The 21,460-nt window shown below is 39.1% G+C and overlaps 2 protein-coding genes across 5 annotated transcripts; both read right to left on the reverse strand.

Moving 5' to 3' along the window:
• Nucleotides 1–2,675: 2,675 nt before the first annotated feature.
• On the reverse strand, nt 2,676–6,698 carry LOC121295353 (major facilitator superfamily domain-containing protein 6-like protein A). Its single transcript, XM_041219862.1, has 2 exons — nt 6,555–6,698; nt 2,676–5,199 (listed from the first exon to the last, which is right to left on the reverse strand). The coding sequence occupies exon 2, from the start codon at nt 5,150–5,152 to the stop codon at nt 3,410–3,412; it is 1,743 nt and encodes a 580-aa protein (XP_041075796.1). The 5' UTR covers nt 5,153–5,199; nt 6,555–6,698; the 3' UTR covers nt 2,676–3,409.
• An 881-nt stretch (nt 6,699–7,579) lies between these two features.
• Nucleotides 7,580–21,249, reverse strand: LOC121295189 (phosphoinositide 3-kinase regulatory subunit 6-like). Of its 4 annotated transcripts, XM_041219601.1 has the most exons (20): nt 21,103–21,249; nt 18,227–18,324; nt 17,441–17,545; nt 16,169–16,260; nt 15,918–15,986; nt 15,281–15,413; nt 14,937–15,006; nt 14,470–14,653; nt 13,994–14,141; nt 13,612–13,698; nt 12,995–13,439; nt 12,235–12,328; nt 11,992–12,108; nt 11,414–11,524; nt 11,079–11,184; nt 10,011–10,048; nt 9,681–9,771; nt 9,386–9,441; nt 9,087–9,193; nt 7,580–8,654 (listed from the first exon to the last, which is right to left on the reverse strand). In XM_041219601.1, the coding sequence occupies exons 2-20, from the start codon at nt 18,237–18,239 to the stop codon at nt 8,498–8,500; spliced, it is 2,223 nt and encodes a 740-aa protein (XP_041075535.1). In that variant the 5' UTR covers nt 18,240–18,324; nt 21,103–21,249; the 3' UTR covers nt 7,580–8,497. The 4 variants fall into 4 exon arrangements, with proteins under 4 accessions (XP_041075535.1, XP_041075536.1, XP_041075538.1 ...); XM_041219602.1 differs by lacking the exons at nt 18,227–18,324; nt 21,103–21,249 and adding an exon at nt 18,369–18,648; XM_041219604.1 differs by lacking the exon at nt 21,103–21,249 and having other exon boundaries at nt 18,183–18,241.
• Nucleotides 21,250–21,460: the final 211 nt, after the last annotated feature.

Consider the following 21,460-nt stretch of genomic DNA (forward strand, 5'->3'; position numbering starts at 1 on the left):
AAAATATAATTTTGAAAATGCTGTACTTTTATTTCGAACAAATGTGCATAAGTTTGCAAAAAAAAATCTCCAAACAATGGTGGCTCTTAACTAACATTCTTGTAAGAGGTCCATGTAAATCACTTTACTTTACCCAGGGGCTCGTGTTGCTTACTGCTGCTGAGGTATGACGTAGGGTTCAAACATGCTCATTAATGACGCATTCCTACACGTGTTACTGTATATACAGCTTTCGCTAAACTGATGCATTCATATTGTATGCAAAACACGTATAAATCAACAGTGGACTGGAATTAGCTACATAAAAAACAAATTGGGTTCTATCACACATCATCTAATAGTGTTTATTTTAAAATAAGCGGCGCAAATAATTGGAAAAAAAAAAGTCTCAAAAACATCGCTAAGCCAACAAAAAGAAGGGAAAATGTGGGGGGTAATAATTTCCTATTTAGACATTGATAAAGGTTTCTTTTTCTCACAAAAGTGACATGGCACAATGGGTTAATTCACTAGCATGCTGTGCTGTTTCTCCCTGGGTGTCTGAGTTCAAATCCAGCAGTTATTTCCTTTATTTGGTTTATTTACCTTGGTTTATCATTGATTATATAATCAATGAAATAGCAAGCTGTTCCATAGAACTGAGATTAGCCTACTGTGCCACCAGCTCCCACTGGGGAGCTGTGCTTCACACTGACTATAGGGTCAATTAACCCATTTTTTTGAAGAAGGATGGAATCAGCAGCATTGGAACACAGTACACCACAGAGAGCAGCACAGCCCACTGCACCCCCAGCAAAACTGTCTCTCTCACTGAAATAAGAGAACTTATCTTTAAGGAAGGAACAGCTGGATTTGAAACCAGTCCCCCCAAGGAGGAACATTACAGTGTGCTAGTGAATTACCCCACTGTGCCAGCTCACTTCCATGGAACAGCCTGCTTTTTCATTCACTATTATTTCAGTACTATGTAGTTGCAGTGCTTTCCTATACTTCATAATGCTTTTATGACAACATACACCAAGTAAGCTCATAAAAGGTTTATTTTATGCCAGCATAATATCCGCTAGCAAACATGTGTTCAGGGAATCAAAATATGAGCAAAAGGCTGGATGCTCAATGATACATAAAGACTGTGGAGCTTTACAGAACTGAGCACAGCATGCCATCCATATTCTCAGAGCCTTAAAATTACACCTCGTAAAAGAAGAAAGGGAAAGAGGTGAATCAAACATGCCACTTAGAGCATGATAGATTACTGAAATCAGGCTTACAGGTTAGCACCCAGAGCAACGCAGAGTGCAGAAACGTTAGACAATAAGCTGGTGCCTGACTCAGAGATCCAGCCAAGGGTCAAGCATACTGTAGTGAAGTGATGAGCAGGGCTGTATTTTCACATCTTACAGTGTTATTAGTCACATGCCCAATTCACTTCAGTGGAAATGCCACTGATCTGGGAACTGTAGGACATCATGCATTAAGGAGTATGGGTATCCCTAATAAAATGCTGCGTTCTCTTGATTTAGGTACTACACTGAGGAGTGAAAAAGCTCTTCTGTCTGCCTCTCCTATAGTGATAACCCTCTAGTTGTTGCCAATCCCTGTATCTTCACCCACCATGTGTCATTGCTCAGTAATAAATTAGACGTGAAGTGGACAAGTGATTGACCCCATTAACAAATCGTGATGAATCGCAGACTGTGCATGAAGAAAAAGATGCTTAAAAAACCCATTCCCTTCAAAACTGTCCTACAGGAAAAGAAAACATGCTTTCCTCACTTTGTTTCCATCACTGGTCCTGTGCAGAGAACCCATTTTCATTTTTTAATAGAATTTGAAATGCTCAAGAATAATTTGATAAGACCATTTAAATGAAACAGTTTTAATACAATGTAACCACTTCACCCCCCATGTCCATAAATTAACATTTATAAACATTGTGACAATACAAAATGGGTATTTTTTAAAAATCTATTATTATTATTATTATTATTATTATTATTATTATTATTATTATTATATTATTACATTAGCAGTTCAAAAATAGAATAAACAAAGACAAGAATTGTTTGGCGTGTACTAAATGAAGTGTAAATGTTGTCAGTTTGCCAATCCCAGCCAAGAAATAACCAAAAAGAATATCCACCCTTACCAAAAAATACCATTGACATTTAATGCCAGTATATTAACCAGAAGAAACATTACCAAATCATTAGCAAATCACAGTATTACCAACAATGGCTGCACAAAAAGACTTGGCACAAGTTTTGCACTCTAGTAATGTCATTGCACTGCAATGGCTTACTAGTGTGTATGTGACCCTTGGTACAGAACCCTTGTATTGTGTGTAACACAGACGTACCATGAATTAACTGTATCTGTATATACTGTATACAAACAAACAAAAACATACGTTTTTAAATTCCTTTCTGGAAAATTCATCCCCTAAAACAGCACGCCAAATGAGATGTTTTACTGCTTTTACATCCTGTATTAAGGACAGGCATGAACAAACCAAACACAAATATCTCACAATTTTGTGATAATAGCAAGGATGGAAATAAGACTCTCATTGCAGAGCGGTTTGATCCATTCCTGGTTCTACTATGTGCAATTAGACACACCTGAGCTTGTTACCTATACACTGTGGATAAGGAAGCTCATAGTGAAACCTGGAATGCATGAAACTGCTTTGCAATGCAAGTCTTATTTCCATACCCTGTAACAAGCTTTTTAAAAAGCATTACAAGAACAACTAATTACCTGAGATTGTACCAACAATTCTTTATCTCTGGGTGTGGTGCTTCAGCCTACAACAACCAAATCACTGGCATGCAGTATATGTCATAACTTGGCCCGTACTCTTGTTTTAGTGTCTCCACCATTACTGTGATTGAACTGGGATTTGACTTTATTAAAACAGAGAAATAACTATATAGATTATATGTAAACTGTCTTTGAAATCCCTGTGAAAGTGTTTTGTGTGCTTAATGTCTTTAAAATGTATACTTTCTATTTTCTGTAGTGTCAGATCTTTTATTATGCATTTTGCAATGTGAGTGTAGACCTAGTCTCTGTGCACCACTGTCAGTAATAAAGCATAATACTCCCCTGTAGGCATTATGCAAATACACAGTTATCCATGTGCTCCAGCACCATGCTGAATAACATACCTGTAACCTTCAAATTACCACAGCAGGTAGCCAGTTAGTTGAACAAGCAATCACTAGTTACTGTTCACTTATCAATAATAGACCCATCACCCCATTCTGATCTTCAAGGCACATTTTTTTGGTCCATAATTGTAGAGGCAAGCTTTCGATTTTCAATTACTTTCCAAAATGCTTTTAACCCTTCCAAATCCTGTGCTCCCTGTCTGTCAGTGCACAGGTAAACACTACTGATCCAGTCTTTACCAGCTGTTATTCTCTTTTTCGTCCTTCATGGCTTTAACCAGCCAGTCTCTCTCCTGATCCGTCTCTGTATCACTAAGGTCAGTGTTGTCAGCTGCTAAAAGCTGGGAGTAGTTAACCCTCTTCTGCCTGGGAATCCTGGACTGTACTATCAGGAATGCAACTGACCAGATTACCAAAACAACTGCTGCCGCCCTGTAAAGCACCTCTAAGCTGAACCTGCTGGCAACGAAGCCACCCGCCAAGCTGCCAATTCCAGCGCCGAGGCCGAGCGAGAGCGCTTGAAAAACCCTTTGAACAGATCTCTCCATTCCTGGGGTGGAAACATCTTCACATTGGGCATTCAGAGCCCACCACAGGGCTCCATTACTAAATGCATTCAAAGACTGAATAGGCAACACAGACCATGGAGACCAGAGGAAGGAGTAGTAGAGACACTGGACCGCCATGCAAAACATCCCCAGTGCTACGGTCCCACTCTGACCAAGAGTCTTCAGGATCCTGTGACTGAAGAAGGACAGCAGAATCTCAGCAAACAGCGTGATTCCTATCGAGGCTCCCATGTAGAACTCACTACTGCCTTTGTCCTGCATTTGCCAGAAGAGGTAATTTTCAACGGTAGAGCCGACTACGCCAACAATAAAGGCGGTAAGCGCGCACAACGTGGCTCTGCCCTCATTGCTGATGAGGTGCAGAGCTTTAAGAACTTTGTTTGTCTTCTCCTGTTTCCTGTTGACATGAATTGGCAAGAAGGTGCCCGTGAGAAGCGTTAATGTAATCAGAATAGCGTAGCAATAGAAATGGACTGAGCTCCGGTGAATATGGACATTTAGCAAGCAGTCCAGGTTGCTTACCAAAAGACCCACGCCACAGGCACTGCATGCCGCCCCCAGGTACCCCCAGATCCAATGCCGGCTGTAACCGTCAGTTGCATCCACAAAATCCAGGTACTCGTACAGGCCATCATCCACAGTCCATTCCAAAGGGGCGGCGAGGACCTCCCACAGAGCTACAGCCATGAGGACTAGGAAAAAAAGCTGGCGCTGGACCTCCAGAACGACATCTGTGGCTTTTTGCCCATGTGCTGAGCCAGTTTTTAAAGATTTTGACCTGAGTGATCTTTTTGAATGAGAATTATCTGGAATAGCAGCCCCTTCTTCGTTCTTGTGATTTTCCCTATGGAATTGTCGGTGAGCGATTAGTTTACTTGCAGCAGCGGTGGCTGATATTGCATCATTAAGTGTCTGACCTGCTCCTGCAGTTGCAATGTGTTTTGTATTTATTAAAGTGAGTGCTGTAGGGGATATAAGGGTTGTGAAGGTATGTACAGTCACAGCAGTGTTTCCTAACTGGCTATTGTTTATTGTGTCTTCTGCAGTTTTTGGCAACCCAAACCCAGCAAATGCACTGATATTGCAGTACCTGCTCATTGCTGCACTGTTTGCCGGTGGAATGAGTAACAGGAGAAGCCCTGCTCCTATGGAGCACAGCAGTGAGCTCAGTATTACTACCCTTCGTTTGTTGTAGTGCTTGGCAAAGTAACCGCTTAGCGGAGCCCAGGCCAGGTTAATGAAATGCTTAGTGCCCATTATGATGCCAGTCAGGGAAGCAGTCAGTCCAAGATGTCTGAGATAGAGAGTGAGAAAGGGGATGACACATGCCTTCCCAGCGCAATGCAGGAAGTGAAAGAGCCTGGACAGTAGCATGGCTTTGTTCACGTCCCATTGCTTGTTCCTCCTCATGGTTGCAGTTGTTTTCCATAAGTCCCAAACTCAACAGAAAGACATCTCTGCAAACACACACACACACACACAAAAAAAGTATTTATTTATTTTTATAAAATTAAAACACAAATGCAAAATATACAGTTTGATGCTTAAAGCTTAGAAGCTGCTAACTTGCAGCATCAAGCACATGTTAGGGTTCAGCTAAGCTCTGCAGTGATATTGTCATATTGAAAACAGTATTTTATTACATGGAAGGCTTCTTAGAGTATTAGCTTGGTTACTAGGGTTGCCACCTGGTCCCACTCTTTGGGATGGGATGGGGTTTTAAAGTTGCCCTTAAACTGAAAGAAATAAACATGTGAACTGAGCGCTGAACACTGGCTTAATTTATACTGCTTCTAATTATCTGAATCACTGCGAGAATACAAATCTTACAAAATAAAAAAATTAAAATCATGTGTGTAGGTTTATTCAAGAGACTTTTTTTATTTTGTAAAATTAGTATTTCAGTTCTCAATATTTAAAAGTTGCTATTTATTTCCTGTTAATTAGTAATCTATAGCCCCAATTTACACTGACTCTCCCAATGCAATAATAACACTGATAAGGTGTTTACGCTGTCTGGTGTCAGGAATAGTGAACAGCTGCTTAATAAACCAGGTTCAAAGTTTGTAGCTTGATAAATCTGGGCTGATATAGGTATCTCTATACATTATGTAAATAGTATATGTGTGAATGATTGTACATGTATCCTGGTAAGATACAATACAACAACTGTTAAAGTACAATATATCATTTCTAAACTGTAGAAGGTATCTCCCACCTCTTACATGGCGTATTTATGAATTGTATTTATTTATTTAGCTGGGTGGGTACCATTTATCTGTGTTTATTTCCTGTCCTCAAATAAAGTTTCAGTCCCAGAACAGAAATGAACTAAAATGTAATACAATGTTTGTGAACTGAAATCTTTCACTGCGGTTTTAATCGTATTTACTCTTACTGTATTGTTCCCACTTGGGAAGCACCTTCACGTACTGGTAGTCCTGGGGTTAAAATGAACAGCTGTCTACTGCATACAAATGTGCAATACATCAACACAAGAAACACTGAAAACCAAAGTATGATGTATATTAAATCAAACAATTCAAATGTTAGTCAATGTAATATTTAAATAAATGGTCGGTAACTACAGTAATGACGCAGACAATATCTTAAAGTTGTGACATTTTTACGTCTCACATAAAATAAACCCATTCTTTACAAGCAATACAAAAAAAAAAAACATTTTCAACCTATTTTGAGTTGCCTATAATAACCACACACGCATTACCTGAGCTGCACGGACCAGTTGCACCTGTACTTGCCTACACCTGTGGGTCTGGTGACACGTCACATATGGTTTAAAAGATGTTACCTTTGTTTTGTTGAATACGCACTGTCAGTCTGGATTAAATCGCGGTTAAGTCATGAATTTCCAAAAGGTATCGCTGGTATTATGAGTAAAACGACAGCACCTGCTGCCCAAGCTGTACTATATTCATCACACCTGGAAACTGGCTTTTGGCTGTTGTGGAATGTTGACGCGCCTTCTGCAGTGAGGGTTTAGCCAGTCATTAGTTCCAGCGCCCTCTGTTGGTAAGGAAGACTACACAGCTCTGCACTGAAACTGAATCCCTATGTTCGCCATGTTGGCTCCACTTGATCACTGTTACAATTGTTCACATGCCTTTCTGATCCCAAATTACACCCGTTTATTGTACTGAACCTTGACAGGAATACATTTATTTTATACACGTTATAAACGCCCTTATACAAGTTAACCCTGGTATTTTTGGCACTCTGTTTTTGCAGTTATACTATGTTTTCTTCCATGGTTATACTATGCATTTACTATAGCTTACCCTGGTTGGACATGTTTATTAATATGCTTTACCATGCATTGCTGGTCTTTACAGTGCTTACCTATCTTTTACCATCCATGCTTTCAATATGCATTATAACACTTTGCTATGCTTTTACTATGGGAAACTTTAATAATAATAACGATAATTAGTTTGGTTGAGCAGAAGGCAGGTATGTGGTTCACGCTTGCACATTCCTCAGCTGTGATATGATTTGCATAACTAGGTTTCACCAGTGTAGCACATATTCCAGCCCATCACGGGCTCACACATCTGCAATACTACATACAAACTATTTGATACAAAACTAACAAGTTAAAGGTAAACATATATATTAGGTTTTGTATTCTTCTACTGGGTGGAATTAGTTTTTAAAGATCTTTTCTTTCCTTTTTCTTGGGATGAGATCTCAAACAGGTTATCAGGGAATACAACACAACATCACGACCCAGTGTTAACCCATTTTAAATTCCATTTATTTATTTATTTATTATTTTTACAATACAAGTTTTACAGAATGTTTTGCATTGACATATTTATTAATAAATTATCTTATATATAACATTTTGTTTGACTTACAGGACGTCATTTTTACATACAGTAAGCTGTTGCAACATGTTGCAACATTAGGTATTATTATTTTTTCATTTAATAAAGTCCCTGAAATGGAAAAAGTTTCAATATTCTCACGGTATGAACGATAAAGCTAGTGTAAGTTAAGCTTGAGGCACCACCATTACGTTTTCCACCTGTGTGATCACATGACTGTGTTTGGAAGGGACACCCCCATGTGTTATCACAGTGCTGTTAAAATGAATCATGTTCCATGAACTAACGGAAGGTGATTTATTTTTTACCATTTGGTGCTAATCTTGCATTGGAACAAAAACCATTAAAAACACCAGCCTGTAAGTTTTAAAACTTTTAAAAACTTGTAAAACTTACAGCTGGGCTTTGCATGGTGCCACCTGGGTGGCGTTCTCCCCTTGATTAGATTGTGGCATACTTTTGACTGCATGTAAAACAGTGACAATCTTGTTATTTGACTTCCATTAACTTGCAACATTTTTCCAATATTAAAAGGGTTTCATTTCCAGGCCAGCATGTTGATTTCTTTAATGCTGACTCCTGTGTAGATCAATCTCAGCTGTGTGTGGCTGCTCTGTTTCAGGCTTTCAGTTTCGTCCCTACATGAAGCAGATGACACCGCTATGAAGGATATTTGAAGAGGAGAGCTGCCTCTAAATGAGGTCACATGTTAAACACTATTTCACCAGTGTTTTTATCTGCCATGATATTCTATATAAGGTAAAGTGTCCTGCAGCTTTCGACAATGTTGCCTGCTGCAGATGAATACAACTTTTGTGAACCTATAGGAACTCACGCTTGCATTGACACACATCTGTAAAGTGCTGTAGTTAACACCTGCTGTATTTTTCCCCCTCGATTGTCACTGTCATTGTATGATGCCAGCAAACGTGTTGATTGGCAGGGGAAGCACCTTGGACATGTATTTGGTCAGTCCAACGTCTTCTTGGTCAGACACACTGAATCTTGAATTCTGCATTTTCTGCATAACATAACCAGGCTCCAAACAAGGCGATACTTCAATGCTGAAAAAAGAAGAGACAGAATCTTGAATAAGTGGATTTTCTTTTCAAGAGGAGCAACAAGAAGGTGAGAATTAAAAACTTTTCAAGTGACGAACCATATGAAAACAAGACCTGGAGACTATGGTAAAACACGACTAGTCAAAGGTGGGCCTGCAGCTACCCACGCCAACAATAAGGCATGAAACCCTGATCCACAAGCAGATGAGAACATGAAGCATATATGGGAGCCGCTGTAAATCAAGGTCAGTACATCAGGTCTAGAAACAAAAATGCTCTCCCTTAACTATAAGATTTCACCTTGTTTTGTTTTCAAATGAACCCGATTATAAATATATTGCACCAGTTCACTGACTTCAGGGCATTAATACTGTCGGAACAATGATGACATCACTTAGCAGCCAATGGAACCAATGGAGGGTACATTGTCCTCACCTTGCAACATTCTTGAAGATCCTCCTGTAGTCTTGATCAAGACAAACAGTGAAAGGTTTTTGTTCAAGTGTCCTGATTTTAATATTGCAGGTTCTAATCTTGCTGTCCTGTAATCAAATACAAATGATTACCTCTTTTAGTCATTGTGTTGCTTGTTTCTAGCTACTGTATTTATCACATATAGCATTTTGTGGAGGATGTTCGTAGCCTCTTAGTTTTAAAGGATCACCTTTTCATTATCCCAGTGCACTCCATACTGTGCAGTAAAATTGGTTCTCTGAAGAAACAGAAATACCTACCACACCTGTCTTCGCCTTGGATCCCTCAGAAAAGCTCACAGTCAGACAGTCAAGGTCTGGCAGAAAAAAAAGTAAGAACACAGTACAAGGAATTAGCAATTGAAGATGATAACAAAGCTGGCTCTTGGTCTCTGGTTAAGGTCCAGGTAAATGATGTTCTGATATTATGTTAAGCTTTTAATTGGATTGTAAATGAACTTGTAAAATCACAAGCAGATAGCTTTAATGTTATAATGACAGTGTTGTGCATCTACTGCCCCACACCTTTCCTCTATTTTATTAAAAGGTTTCACACCTTCAGTTTCGCAGGAAGGTATAGCTCTCAAAACCAAACCAGATGTTCGTAACGACAGCGCCTTCTCAACTTCCCTGTTGCTTAGAGATGCCTGACAAACAAGGAAACAAACGCTTAGAGTTCATTTCTCTTTATAATCATAGTGTATCCTGTGTGCTGGTGATTTGAATGTGAGAACAGAAAACCTCCACATAACTCTATCTAGTACATTTTGAGAAATGTATTCCTCTGGTGATTCAAAACAAGAACTCTAATTGGAACACAAACTCAGCAGTTCATCCTGTTTCTAGTGAAACAAACTTTGGTACAGCATGTATTTTTGGTTCCTACCTTTTTGTAGGAGATTGTCATCATTGCTCCACAATTACCTTTTTAAAAAATACAAAACAGGATAAATACAAATATTATACTAAATGTACAGGTGACATATCTAAATGTAAAACTGTTACAATAGGATTCTAAATGTGTAACTGTTACAATAGGATTCTAAATGTGTAACTGTTACAATAGGATTCTAAATGTATAACTGTTACAATAGGATTCTAAATGTGTAACTCTTACAATAGGATTCTAAATGTGTAACTGTTACAATAGGATTCTAAATGTGTAACTGTTACAATAGGATTCTAAATGTGTAACTGTTACAATAGGATTCTAAATGTGTAACTGTTACAATAGGATTCTAAATGTATAACTGTTACAATAGGATTCTAAATGTGTAACTGTTACAATAGGATTCTAAATGTGTAACTGTTACAATAGGATTCTAAATGTGTAACTGTTACAATAGGATTCTAAATGTATAACTGTTACAATAGGATTCTAAATGTGTAACTGTTACAATAGGATTCTAAATGTGTAACTGTTACAATAGGATTCTAAATGTGTAACTGTTACAATAGGATTCTAAATGTGTAACTGTTACAATAGGATTCTAAATGTGTAACTGTTACAATAGGATTCTAAATGTATAACTGTTACAATAGGATTCTAAATGTATAACTGTTACAATAGGATTCTAAATGTGTAACTGTTACAATAGGATTCTAAATGTGTAACTGTTACAATAGGATTCTAAATGTGTAACTGTTACAATAGGATTCTAAATGTATAACTGTTACAATAGGATTCTAAATGTATAACTGTTACAATAGGATTCTAAACGTGTAACTCTTACAATAGGATTCTAAATGTGTAACTGTTACAATAGGATTCTAAATGTGTAACTGTTACAATAGGATTCTAAATGTGTAACTGTTACAATAGGATTCTAAATGTATAACTGTTACAATAGGATTCTAAATGTGTAACTGTTACAATAGGATTCTAAATGTGTAACTGTTACAATAGGATTCTAAATGTGTAACTGTTACAGTAGGATTCTAAATGCATACTCACTTCCTTTCATTGTACCGGAAAACTTCATACATTCTGGGATGTCAATCTGGAGCTGGGTGACAAACACATCTTCTACGTTTTCTTTGGTTAGGCAGGTAAATGTGATCTGAAATCAGAACAAAACAATTCATTTCAAGGCTCCGGGACCCAGAAAGCCATAGGCCAATGCCACCTGCTGGACACTTAAAACATGACAGCCGACTGAAATTTATTTAACAAACAAAACCAACAGCAAACCTGTACTACTTCTCCGCTACTACTACTACTAATAATAATAATAATAATGTTATTTGACTGTTGTTCTGAAATCCAAAAGAAGCTACAGTGGGCCTCACCTTGACTGAGTATATGCAAAAGTGAACAGGTTGCCCCCCCATTCTCACGTAGTAGGAGATGACGTCGGTCAGGAAGGAGTTTGCCTCTAAGGACTTACCAGAGCAGGATTTCTGAGGCAACATAAGCAAGATTGTTAGAAGATATATAAAGATTTGATGTACCTTCAAGTTTGGTTAAATAACCTTTTATTCCTGTTTCCTTCAGGAGATGAGCCCTGAGATAAGGGTAATCTGCTTACTTGGTTGTCTCGGCTGCCTCCCCCTCATACCGTCTGCTTCTCTTACTGGCATCAGTCTATGACGTACTTTCCTTGACATTCTGTCAATATCTTCTACATAATAAGCAGTGATTATTATGATCAAATATATTAGCCCTTTCTGTCCTTGCCTTCGGGAATCACATTGTCCCTCATGGGACTCCTAGGCCCCAGTCTGAGATTGTGTACAAACATATGTTCTCATGTATACTCAGTAAAAGAGTTTGTTCTTCAGCTCAACAAAAATAATTCAGGACTGAAGGAGTTAAATGCCAAGTATGCAAATGTGTCATGGTAAACTTGCTGTCAGTCAGCTCCTACCATTTTTGCCAGCTTGGGTATGATATGACAGAGACTTCTGATGGTGTTTTCGTACCACGGATCAACCCTGCCCAGGTATGCAGCCAGCTGACACAGATCACTTCCTACAGTATTTTCCTGTTAAATATACAAAATGTCGTGCTAGTATGAAACGCTATGCAGTTACTGGACTTCCTTTAGCATCTAATAAAAGTTTTCGATCCTGTACCCCATGGATCTCTATTTTAACAGAAGTCTCGGTACCTTAGTGAAAGAGTACTCTTCTTGAGTTACCGGTACGTAATAAATCTGCAGGCTCAGTTTTTGTGTGAGAAACGGTCGTCTTGCGTCCCTTTTCCTGCAATAGAAAAACATCAATATAATAACTGTTGCTGTGGGGCAACAACAAGGAAATGTGCCATCGAGGCTCAAAGCAGAAGAACAGGAATCAGCAAACTCTGCAAAGTGCAGCTACATTTTATTTACACGAGAATTAAAAAAAAAAAAAAAAGATATACAACACAAAGGTTCCCATGGCCTCTTTGTACTAGAAGATTTAATGTGAAACAGCATGTTTTTCTTTGCGGTCAACTGATTTCATTTAAAGGATGAAAGAACCTCCTCGATAAGGCAGTGTAAACAGCACTTCAATGAAGCATTGTTTCAGGTTTGTTGATGTTACAGTTAGCATGCTATATTTGGCCCTACAGTGTATAACTTTAGCTTCTGAGTTATTTAAATTATTTTGTTTTTTAAAAGTCTGTTTTTATGAATAAAAATAAATCAAATTCATGAAACCATCCTAGATCACTGTTGGCTTTTTAGCAGCAGTCACAAAACAATTGACAAAGCCTAATATTTACCTCAACCAGATTTCTACCACAGTGAGTTGTAAACCACTAGACCAGCCTTGTACCACAGTGAGTCATAAACTACACGGCCAGCCTTGTACCACAGTGAGTCATAAACTACACGGCCAGCCTTGTACCACAGTGAGTCATAAACCACTCGGCCAGCCTTGTACCTTAAAGAGTAGTAGGCCTTTGCAAGTCTTCCTACAATCCTGTCATCGCCCACCACCACAATGCGAGCTGTGTAGAGCTTCTGCTGTTTGCCGCCTGGTAACCCGTGGCTCCTCGCTCTCCTCTGAAGCTTCCCCGGGGGGTTCGCACTCGTCTCCTCCAGGGTGTCCTGCAGCAGAGCCATGCCGTCCGACACCGAGGGCTTCATCTTAAACCCACCCCTCCTGAACAGCCTCCCCTGCTCCTGCTCACTGCGGCCAGCAGAGGGCTCCTCGCTGACGGCCGGCAGCTCACTGAGGAGCAGGTCTCTCTCAATGCCGCTGTCTGTCGACAGTATCGAGAGCCGCAGGAGCTCGCTGGATGTGAGGTCCGAAATGGGATCCGGCATCTCAAACTGTACAGAGTCACTGGAGGATGCTGACCTAGTGAACTTTGCAAGTTCTTTCCCTGTTTATAAATTAAATATTTTAAATGTATGCTTAACATATTGATATATATATATATATAAAAGCACAGCTCGATCTTGTCTTGGCCTTTTGCCTGTCACAAAAACACTGCACTATTAATATATATTTGGTTGGTTGCACTTGGAAATATTCAGATAAGATAGATGACTTACACAAGAAATCATCCTCTCTCCAAAGATGAAAGCTGATTTCAGGGTTGGGGAGTGGAATGCCGAAAAGTGTGCTGCTGGACTGTCCATCTTAAACAGAAACACAAATATATTTTACTCACTCACTGTCTCTCTCTCTCTCTCTCTCTCTAACTGAAAAGAAGGCAGAATAGTCATATGAAAAAAATCTACTATCTGAAATCAGGTATTAGAAAGCATAATTGCTAGAGCATGTGCTTCAGGAAGTGGAAATGCTCAGCAGGTAAGACCTGTGGAATAATAGCTGCAGTATAACCACTGTAAGTACACTGCTCTGTTGCCAGTGCATCCTGCAGATCCTGCTAGTGCAAAGTACAGTACTGTAGAGTATTCAGTGAGAGCGCACCTGGGTTTGCAGAGCTGATGATGGTTCTGTAGAGCTGTTGCAGCCTGCCTGTGTACAAGCTGTGGTTTCCTCCAGCTTCCTCTGCACACACCTCCACATTCGCCACCACTTCCCGGAAGCACAGCTCGATCGTGTCTTGGCCTTTTGCCTGTCATAAAAACACTGCACTATTATTAGCAATAGGTGCTCTGCCTGCCTCTAAAGCAAAGAAACAAAGATGGGACTGTAATCAAGCAAGACAGGCCCCACTGTACACTGGGCTGGATTAACTGTTTGATGCTTTTGTTCAAACGGGCTGTCCTGCTCACTGGGCCCCTCACTGGGCAGGTGCTTCTGGTGTTTTGACAAGGCAAGGCAAAAATGATGACAAAGTGGCCTTGTGCAAACAGACTGTATATTACCACCCCCATCTGGAACACATCTAAAGAAGTGACTAAGCTCCCAAGCTTACAAACCCATCACAAAGCCACGCCCACCTTCAGCATGTGCTCCAGTGCCGGAGCATCACAACTGTCCCCCAGCGCAGCCTGCATGGTGTGCACGATGACATCACACATGTAGCTCATGTGGCTCCTGCAGGGGCTGGCTGACTCGATCTCACTGCTGAGAGCTGCGCTCATCTCCATTGACAACAGGGCAGGGTCTGCAAACACGAACACCCTGTGGGAAAGCCTGCTCATTAGTATAGACCCTCAGCGAGACATGTAAATAAACCACAACGCAAATATCTATCTATATATACTATTTACCACAACATGATAAGGAATTCATACAAAGCCAATCTGTCTTATCTGTACAGCGTCTACACAAGTGTACAGTGCACATGGGACTATAAAGTGCATGGCATAATAGTAAGGGATAGACAAGCTTGTGTGAAATGTCATTCACATGACGGCAACATACTGTTACACCAATCTACTGTAATTTTTAAAAATCTCCTTACTTTTCATGGTATTGGTATAGTTCATTTTTGATGTTTTGTTCAGAAAGGACCATCCTCTGGAACAGAACACCTGCAAATTATTACAAACAGTCAGGACTTACGGGACAGTTCAAAGATTAACTCTATGAATCACACCTGTAAAGCCTTTCCAGGGGTTTTTCAAAGGTCTACAATGTAAGCTACGAGTTATGAAACATAAACAGTTTATTGACTCTTCGCAAAAAAAATGGTGCAAACTGCTTATGAGTGTGAAGACCTTGATAAAGCTGTCCCTTCGCACCCAATGCATGCCAGAGGGTGGTGTGCAAGAGTCATGTGCATTGAGGACAAGGATTATTCAATACCTGGGGTCAGTCTTTCACTTTTTACACGAACTGCATGACTGAGTCCAACTGTGCAGTAGGGCTGGGGCAGCGTCAGTAATCTTTTACAGAATTCATAAGCCCTCTTGTACAGGTCATCTGGAATGTAAACGGCCTGCGATAAAAATATAAACAAATTTAAAAAACGGGCACTGTTACAAATGTATGAAACTATTTTTTGGATCCTGCCTTGTCTCGGTTCTGGTCTGCAGAATCACAGCCCGCTTAACCAAGGAGTTATTATTATTGTTTAAAGCTCAGCAGTCATTTAACTCTTTTAGTCCTGAATTATTTTTATCCAGCTGAAGAATAAACTCCTTTATCAAGTATACATGAGAACAGGACAAAATGTAATTTTTCACCCTATATTTATACACTACCTCAGACTGAGACCTAGGTGTCATGTGAGATTGCAGCACGCATGTGTTAACACAGTACAGCGCTAAGATAAAGACTTAAAGGGTTAAGTTCATCTAGATTATAAATGTCTCCTAGCAACAATCTGTCCCCAGTAGATACTTTCTTCGTTCTACGTAGTATTTCTTACTGGTGTATTCCGTTTTATCAGAACTGACATGGCCTTGACCATATAAATCAATGGTATGACTGAGGCACTTACCTGTACTATAGCATACATGAGTGTGTGAAGGAGAGGAATAATGTGAAGCTTGTTATCAGACCTCTCTGCCTGTGAACAAACACATTGATTACTGCAGGCCAACATGTCAACTGTGACAAAACCAGACAGAAAGCATTTGTTTGTACTGGAGTTCTTTGCATCATTGTGTTGTGTTTCTTACGTTTTACATTAAGAACACACACACACACCCCTACAGTACAAAATCAATGGTATACATTATGACAACTTACTCTCTCTAGTTCTTTAACAGCAATTTCAACCAAGGTGCTGTTGTTGGTGGGGTTTCTTTCAATTTTCTTGTGCAAGGTCCATCTCAGCATTCCTATTGCAGAAGAAGACAATGTTTGCAATAAAAAATACATTTTAAAATAGCTTTTCTGTTTTGTGGCACATACTGTGTGTCTTTGTAGGTTTTTTGATAAAAACAAAACAAAACACTGCTTAGCTTGAAACCTTGATCCTGTTTTAATAACTTGAACCGTTGTTGGGTTTAGATCCTTCAACATTTCGACCAGTTGATTCAACTTTTGCTGTACATCAGCATGTTAAATATTCAAGAAAACTGCTGCTAAATAAACCACTGAAACAAGAAACAGCTATATAAGTATGTAACTTATTGACTGGACTATAATTCATGATTTACATATTGGTTTGGGGCCAATGTTCATACTGCTTGATTAATGTGTTCTTTACTTCCCTTTAATCCAAGAACTCCCTTTCAAATCTGTAACAAACCAGGAAGTGTTCTTGATCCAAGACGGGGAAATACGCAAAGGCTTTTCGTTAGATAGCCCTTGTAAAGGTTTAAGACAATGACCCTGGGTAAGAACACATGGTGCAATAAAGCATAGGGATTGAGCATGCACAGAATTGTGCAAGATAAAAAGCACGGTTCTGCTGCACCACTATTCAGCATGTATTTCATTTATCAGCAATACCGCATGCTTTCATGTGTTTCAAGATAGCACACTGCATTCTTAAACAAACAACCCCAAGATCTCAAATAAAACGCATTCAATATTTTAAAAAATAGCTGAAGAAAGTAGTGTTTGGTTGCATAATAAATATATTTTTCATTGATATTTTTTTCAATTTTCCTCTGCTTTATATGGGGAAGACGGCATCCTCTTATGAGGCTTTCATGCATTTGCGTCTTCCTCATGTCCCCATATAAAGACTAGAAGAGAGTTTTTATCTGTCCCCATATGAGGTTGACACGCATAAAAGGGTTAAAGCTTCAGATATTCACTTTTTTTTTTCAGGGAACTTCAAACAATTTCTCCTGCAGTATTTTCTTGTTTTGGATCTGCTCAGATAAAATACAAATACCACATCTCCTTTAGAGTGGAGCTCCCCCAAGTGGTTTTAAATATATTACAATCGTCTGCAGTTTTTATTTCAATAAATAATACAAAAACCACAATTCTCGTATTCTAAGCTGTTACTAACTTGATAGGCTGATAAGCTCTCTTTGATTCTCACTAGAGCTTGCTGTATCTTACCTCTGTTGAACTGAGAAGCCGTGTGATGCCCGTCTAACTCCAGCAGAATAGAGTGGACACTGCGAAGAAGATCCGACTCCATACGATCAGTGACCTCAGGGTTAGCTGCACAAAAACAAAGCTCTCTCAATACTGTGCTCAAGAGACCCAGGGTAACAGTCTGGACAGGGGTTCAAATTAAATTGTATTTCAATTAGATGTGCCTGTAAATCCTCATGCTGCAAAAAAAGTTATTTAAAAATAATTATTTAAAAGTTATTTAAAATAATATTTGATGAACATTCAAGTTTTTTATGCTTCAATCCATACCAGTCCAGTTGTTCCTCAGTGTTGAACCTGGTCTGTAACTGCATTTCTATTAGTGAAAGGTATACTGTGAGCCTAATAATTACATCTAAAATAAAAATTCCTAAATCTTAAACGTGTACAACAGAGCCGTAGAGACCATAAGGCAGAAGGTAGCAATGGGAATCCAGTTGATCTAGCACTGTACTCTTTCTAGCCACTTAAATACTTCCCTTGCATTGATTTTACAACCCATTTAACGAGTTTGCAACACTTACAACACATTTACTGTAGATCGTGACTCAGCAGCAATCTCTTTAGCAACCTGAAACCAGTGCTGATTGAAGACTTCAAATCCCCCTTCTCGGACATTTCATAGTTATTTAGTTTCTTTTGTTTCCTTTTAACCTACCTTAGAACATTTATTAAGTACCGCATACAAGCTTAACTTACAGACCTTGTGTGTTATTAAGAGATAGTTTCAGTCTGCTCCGTACACACCTTTTGTCTCCATGTCGTTCTCAGCAAGCTAAAGTGTTTTCGAGTTCCGAGTGATTAAAGCTGACAAACATGTTGAGGTAGGTTCAGGTTAGCCACACCTGCAAACACAGAAAGGATTTTATTGAAAGGGTCATTAACTTACCAGGTTAGGCAGTAGCATTTGACAGTTAACTCTAGGCTGTCTGATTAGAGATGGGCTAAGGAGGGTGCGACAGAGCAGCAGCCCTGCTGCTGTAAATAGTGTTGGTGTGGGAATGTAAGGTTGCCAAAGATAGGGTTAAATCTGCCTCTGCCAGAATGTGGCCATTCCCCAATTAGGTAATATATGGTAATATATGCATGTATAAAAGCAAGGAGAAATCATTTGTTTGGGACAGTGATTGGAGAGGAGTTAGGTGAGTCTAGCCATGTGCCGTGTATTTCTGTATTTCTGTTTTGGCCTGTGAAGGCAAATGCCCAGCCGGACATGAGTATTATTTTATTTTGTTTTGTGTGTCGCAGATCACCTACATCACTTCCTGTCTCAACGACTAGATGAAGGGAACTCGTTAATCAAAATGCATGTTAACGAGATCAAGAAAAATGAATAGAAGCATAATTCGCTGTTATGGAAACTAGTGCTAGCGTACAGGGAGTCGGCTCTCCCACCAGCGAGCAGCAGACACATGGAAATAAAACATAATGGGAATATATATGTTGTGTGTAATTTGTAAACTTCATTTAAAATAGTGCATTTTGTCATGCATAATGTGCATTTATTTAGAACACTTCACATATAAAATGCTGATTATCTGGATTGTGGGTAAAAATCCACAACCACAGAAGGAAACTATTGTAACATCGAATATGTTGTTTTCTGTACCAAGATTTCAATCATATAATTCAAATGAAATTTACAGTAGATGTCAGCTGTCATATAATGTGCCTATGCAGAACTAAAATAGGCTACAGTTGCATTGATAGTTTTTTGGTAGTAACATTACACTGGGTGCAAATAACGGTATGTCATTTTAGCATTACAACAAACATTCCTCAAAGTTACAAATGGTTAAAAAAAGTTTACCAGTCTCATTCATAACCACAAGTATAGAAATGTCTGCGACTCGTTACTACACCACGAGTTCAATACATTAACACTGTTTTCTGAAAATTCTGCCCATTATCTCTAATTGGCACTAATTATATTATCACTAGCCTATGTCTTTACTTTAGATTGTCTACATATCATTATTTACAATACTGTTCTGGTAAATGACTCCATCAGGCTCATTCTCTGAAGTCAACTCTGGGAACCAAGTATTGCTAAGAAATTAAATATTAGGAAATGTTGCGTTGACCCATTCATAAAGTGTCGACAGTATTGTGCAGAAATGCTATAAAAAGCAGACACTGGAACTAAGGGTGCTGGGGGAGCGGCAGCACCCCCTGGATTGAAGTGTTGTGCACCTGCTTCCATCATATACAGGGGTTACAGTTTTGTTCAATGGCTTTCAGCACCACCACTATAAAAATGGTTCCAGTGCCACTGACTATAACTAGCTAGACACTTTGCCCTTTTCGTGGAAATGCCCAGGTACTGCAAGCATGAGGTTGTCTCTCTACTTCGGCAGCTGAGCTCAGGTATGTCAATAAACTTGCAAGCCAGCAACTACACTCCTCTGACCCACAATAAAGATAGCAATAAAGATTTTACTCTCTCGGAAGGGAAAGCACTAATTGTATGATATAGTACAGTACAGACAGTTTACAACTCTTTAAACTGGGATTTAGAAATCACGCTGTACTTTGCACCACAGCCTGCACGCTTCTCCACTTGTAAACCTCTCCTTGAGGCATTGCGCAGGCATGATTAAATTACTGACTGGCATCCTGAATTGAAACATTGTGTTAAAAAAGCTTTGTGAATTGTTGTTCAATTAAATCATTGAGCAGAGATCAGGACCTGAGTTTCCTCCAGTTTAAACACTAGGCGTGTACGGCTGTAAGGCTCTGTAATTTAATGATCCAGTTTATTGCCCCATTTTGTTCTTCAAAACACAATAATGCTGCATATGAACACAGAATAGTGTCCCGGTTTTAATCTCTCTTTGTGTAATTCTACAGTTTAGTTGTTTTGTTTTTTTTTTAACATGTACATGAAACTGTTACAGCTAACAGCTAATGATGCGTGTAGAGGAGATTGTTCTATTATGTATTATGCATCATATAATTACTGTATATTCCCGTGTATTAATATGCATGCAACAATTACTGATCTCAAGCTGAGCTATGAACCCGTCAGCTTGGGGTGTTCTGATTCCAGATAAAAATCTGACTTCATCAGTTTGGGATTCATTGCAGAGAATCAAAATGTGACTCCATCAGCTTGGGGTCTAGGTTAGGAAGAGGGCTGGTCCATTTTAATGCTCCACTATGAACCCAATCCATATCATATTTAACACAGTATACTGTATAACAATGCACTGCACCTCAATGTTGAACAAAAACTGAAGTAGCATACAATCGATACCGTAACCTGCTAAATTACACGCATAACTAACTGTTCCATTACTTTGTAGCAGTTTTGCCTATAAGCAATTTCCCTTAGATACTGTAAGGTTTTTAACAAAATACATACTTGGAATAGCACAAACGCAGAATAACTCAAAACCAAGTTATGTCTGAAATATTTCTTTCTGCAACACAAAAGCAACTGTTTTTCTTAAGCACACACAATTCAAACTGGGCAACAGATGATCCCTAAGCAAACTTTTCCTTTTCAGCAACATACAGTACAAAGCACAGGCGTGCGCAGTCTGGTGCACAGAGCTCCCACTACCATATACAGCATCCTTCTTGTGCTTGCACTTTTAAATCACCTAAAAATGACAGCTTACCTTATTCATGAAGAGAGAAAAGCATAGCTCCAAACATTGGCACCGCACTGCTAAACTCTGAGCAGGATTGTTCTTGTCAGAGGCAGCTTGGGATCTTGATAAACAGCACAGCTGAGAGCATGAAAGTACCTTATACTGAGTCTCTCACTTCCTCTTCACAGCAGTGTAAGGGGTGGTGCTGAGGGAAGGCTGTGGGTTTTTATCAATACAGTGTATCTGGACAGCTTTAACTTTCCAAACACGGCATACAAATAACCTTTGTTTCCAGAATATTATGAAGGATTTACGTGGAAGATTTTTTCCAATGGCCATTACACCGGTACAGTGTACCCAGCAAATGCTGATTTAAATTTTTTTT

Source organism: Polyodon spathula, chromosome 20, assembly GCF_017654505.1.
Source record: "Polyodon spathula isolate WHYD16114869_AA chromosome 20, ASM1765450v1, whole genome shotgun sequence".
Lineage (NCBI taxonomy): Eukaryota > Metazoa > Chordata > Actinopteri > Acipenseriformes > Polyodontidae > Polyodon > Polyodon spathula.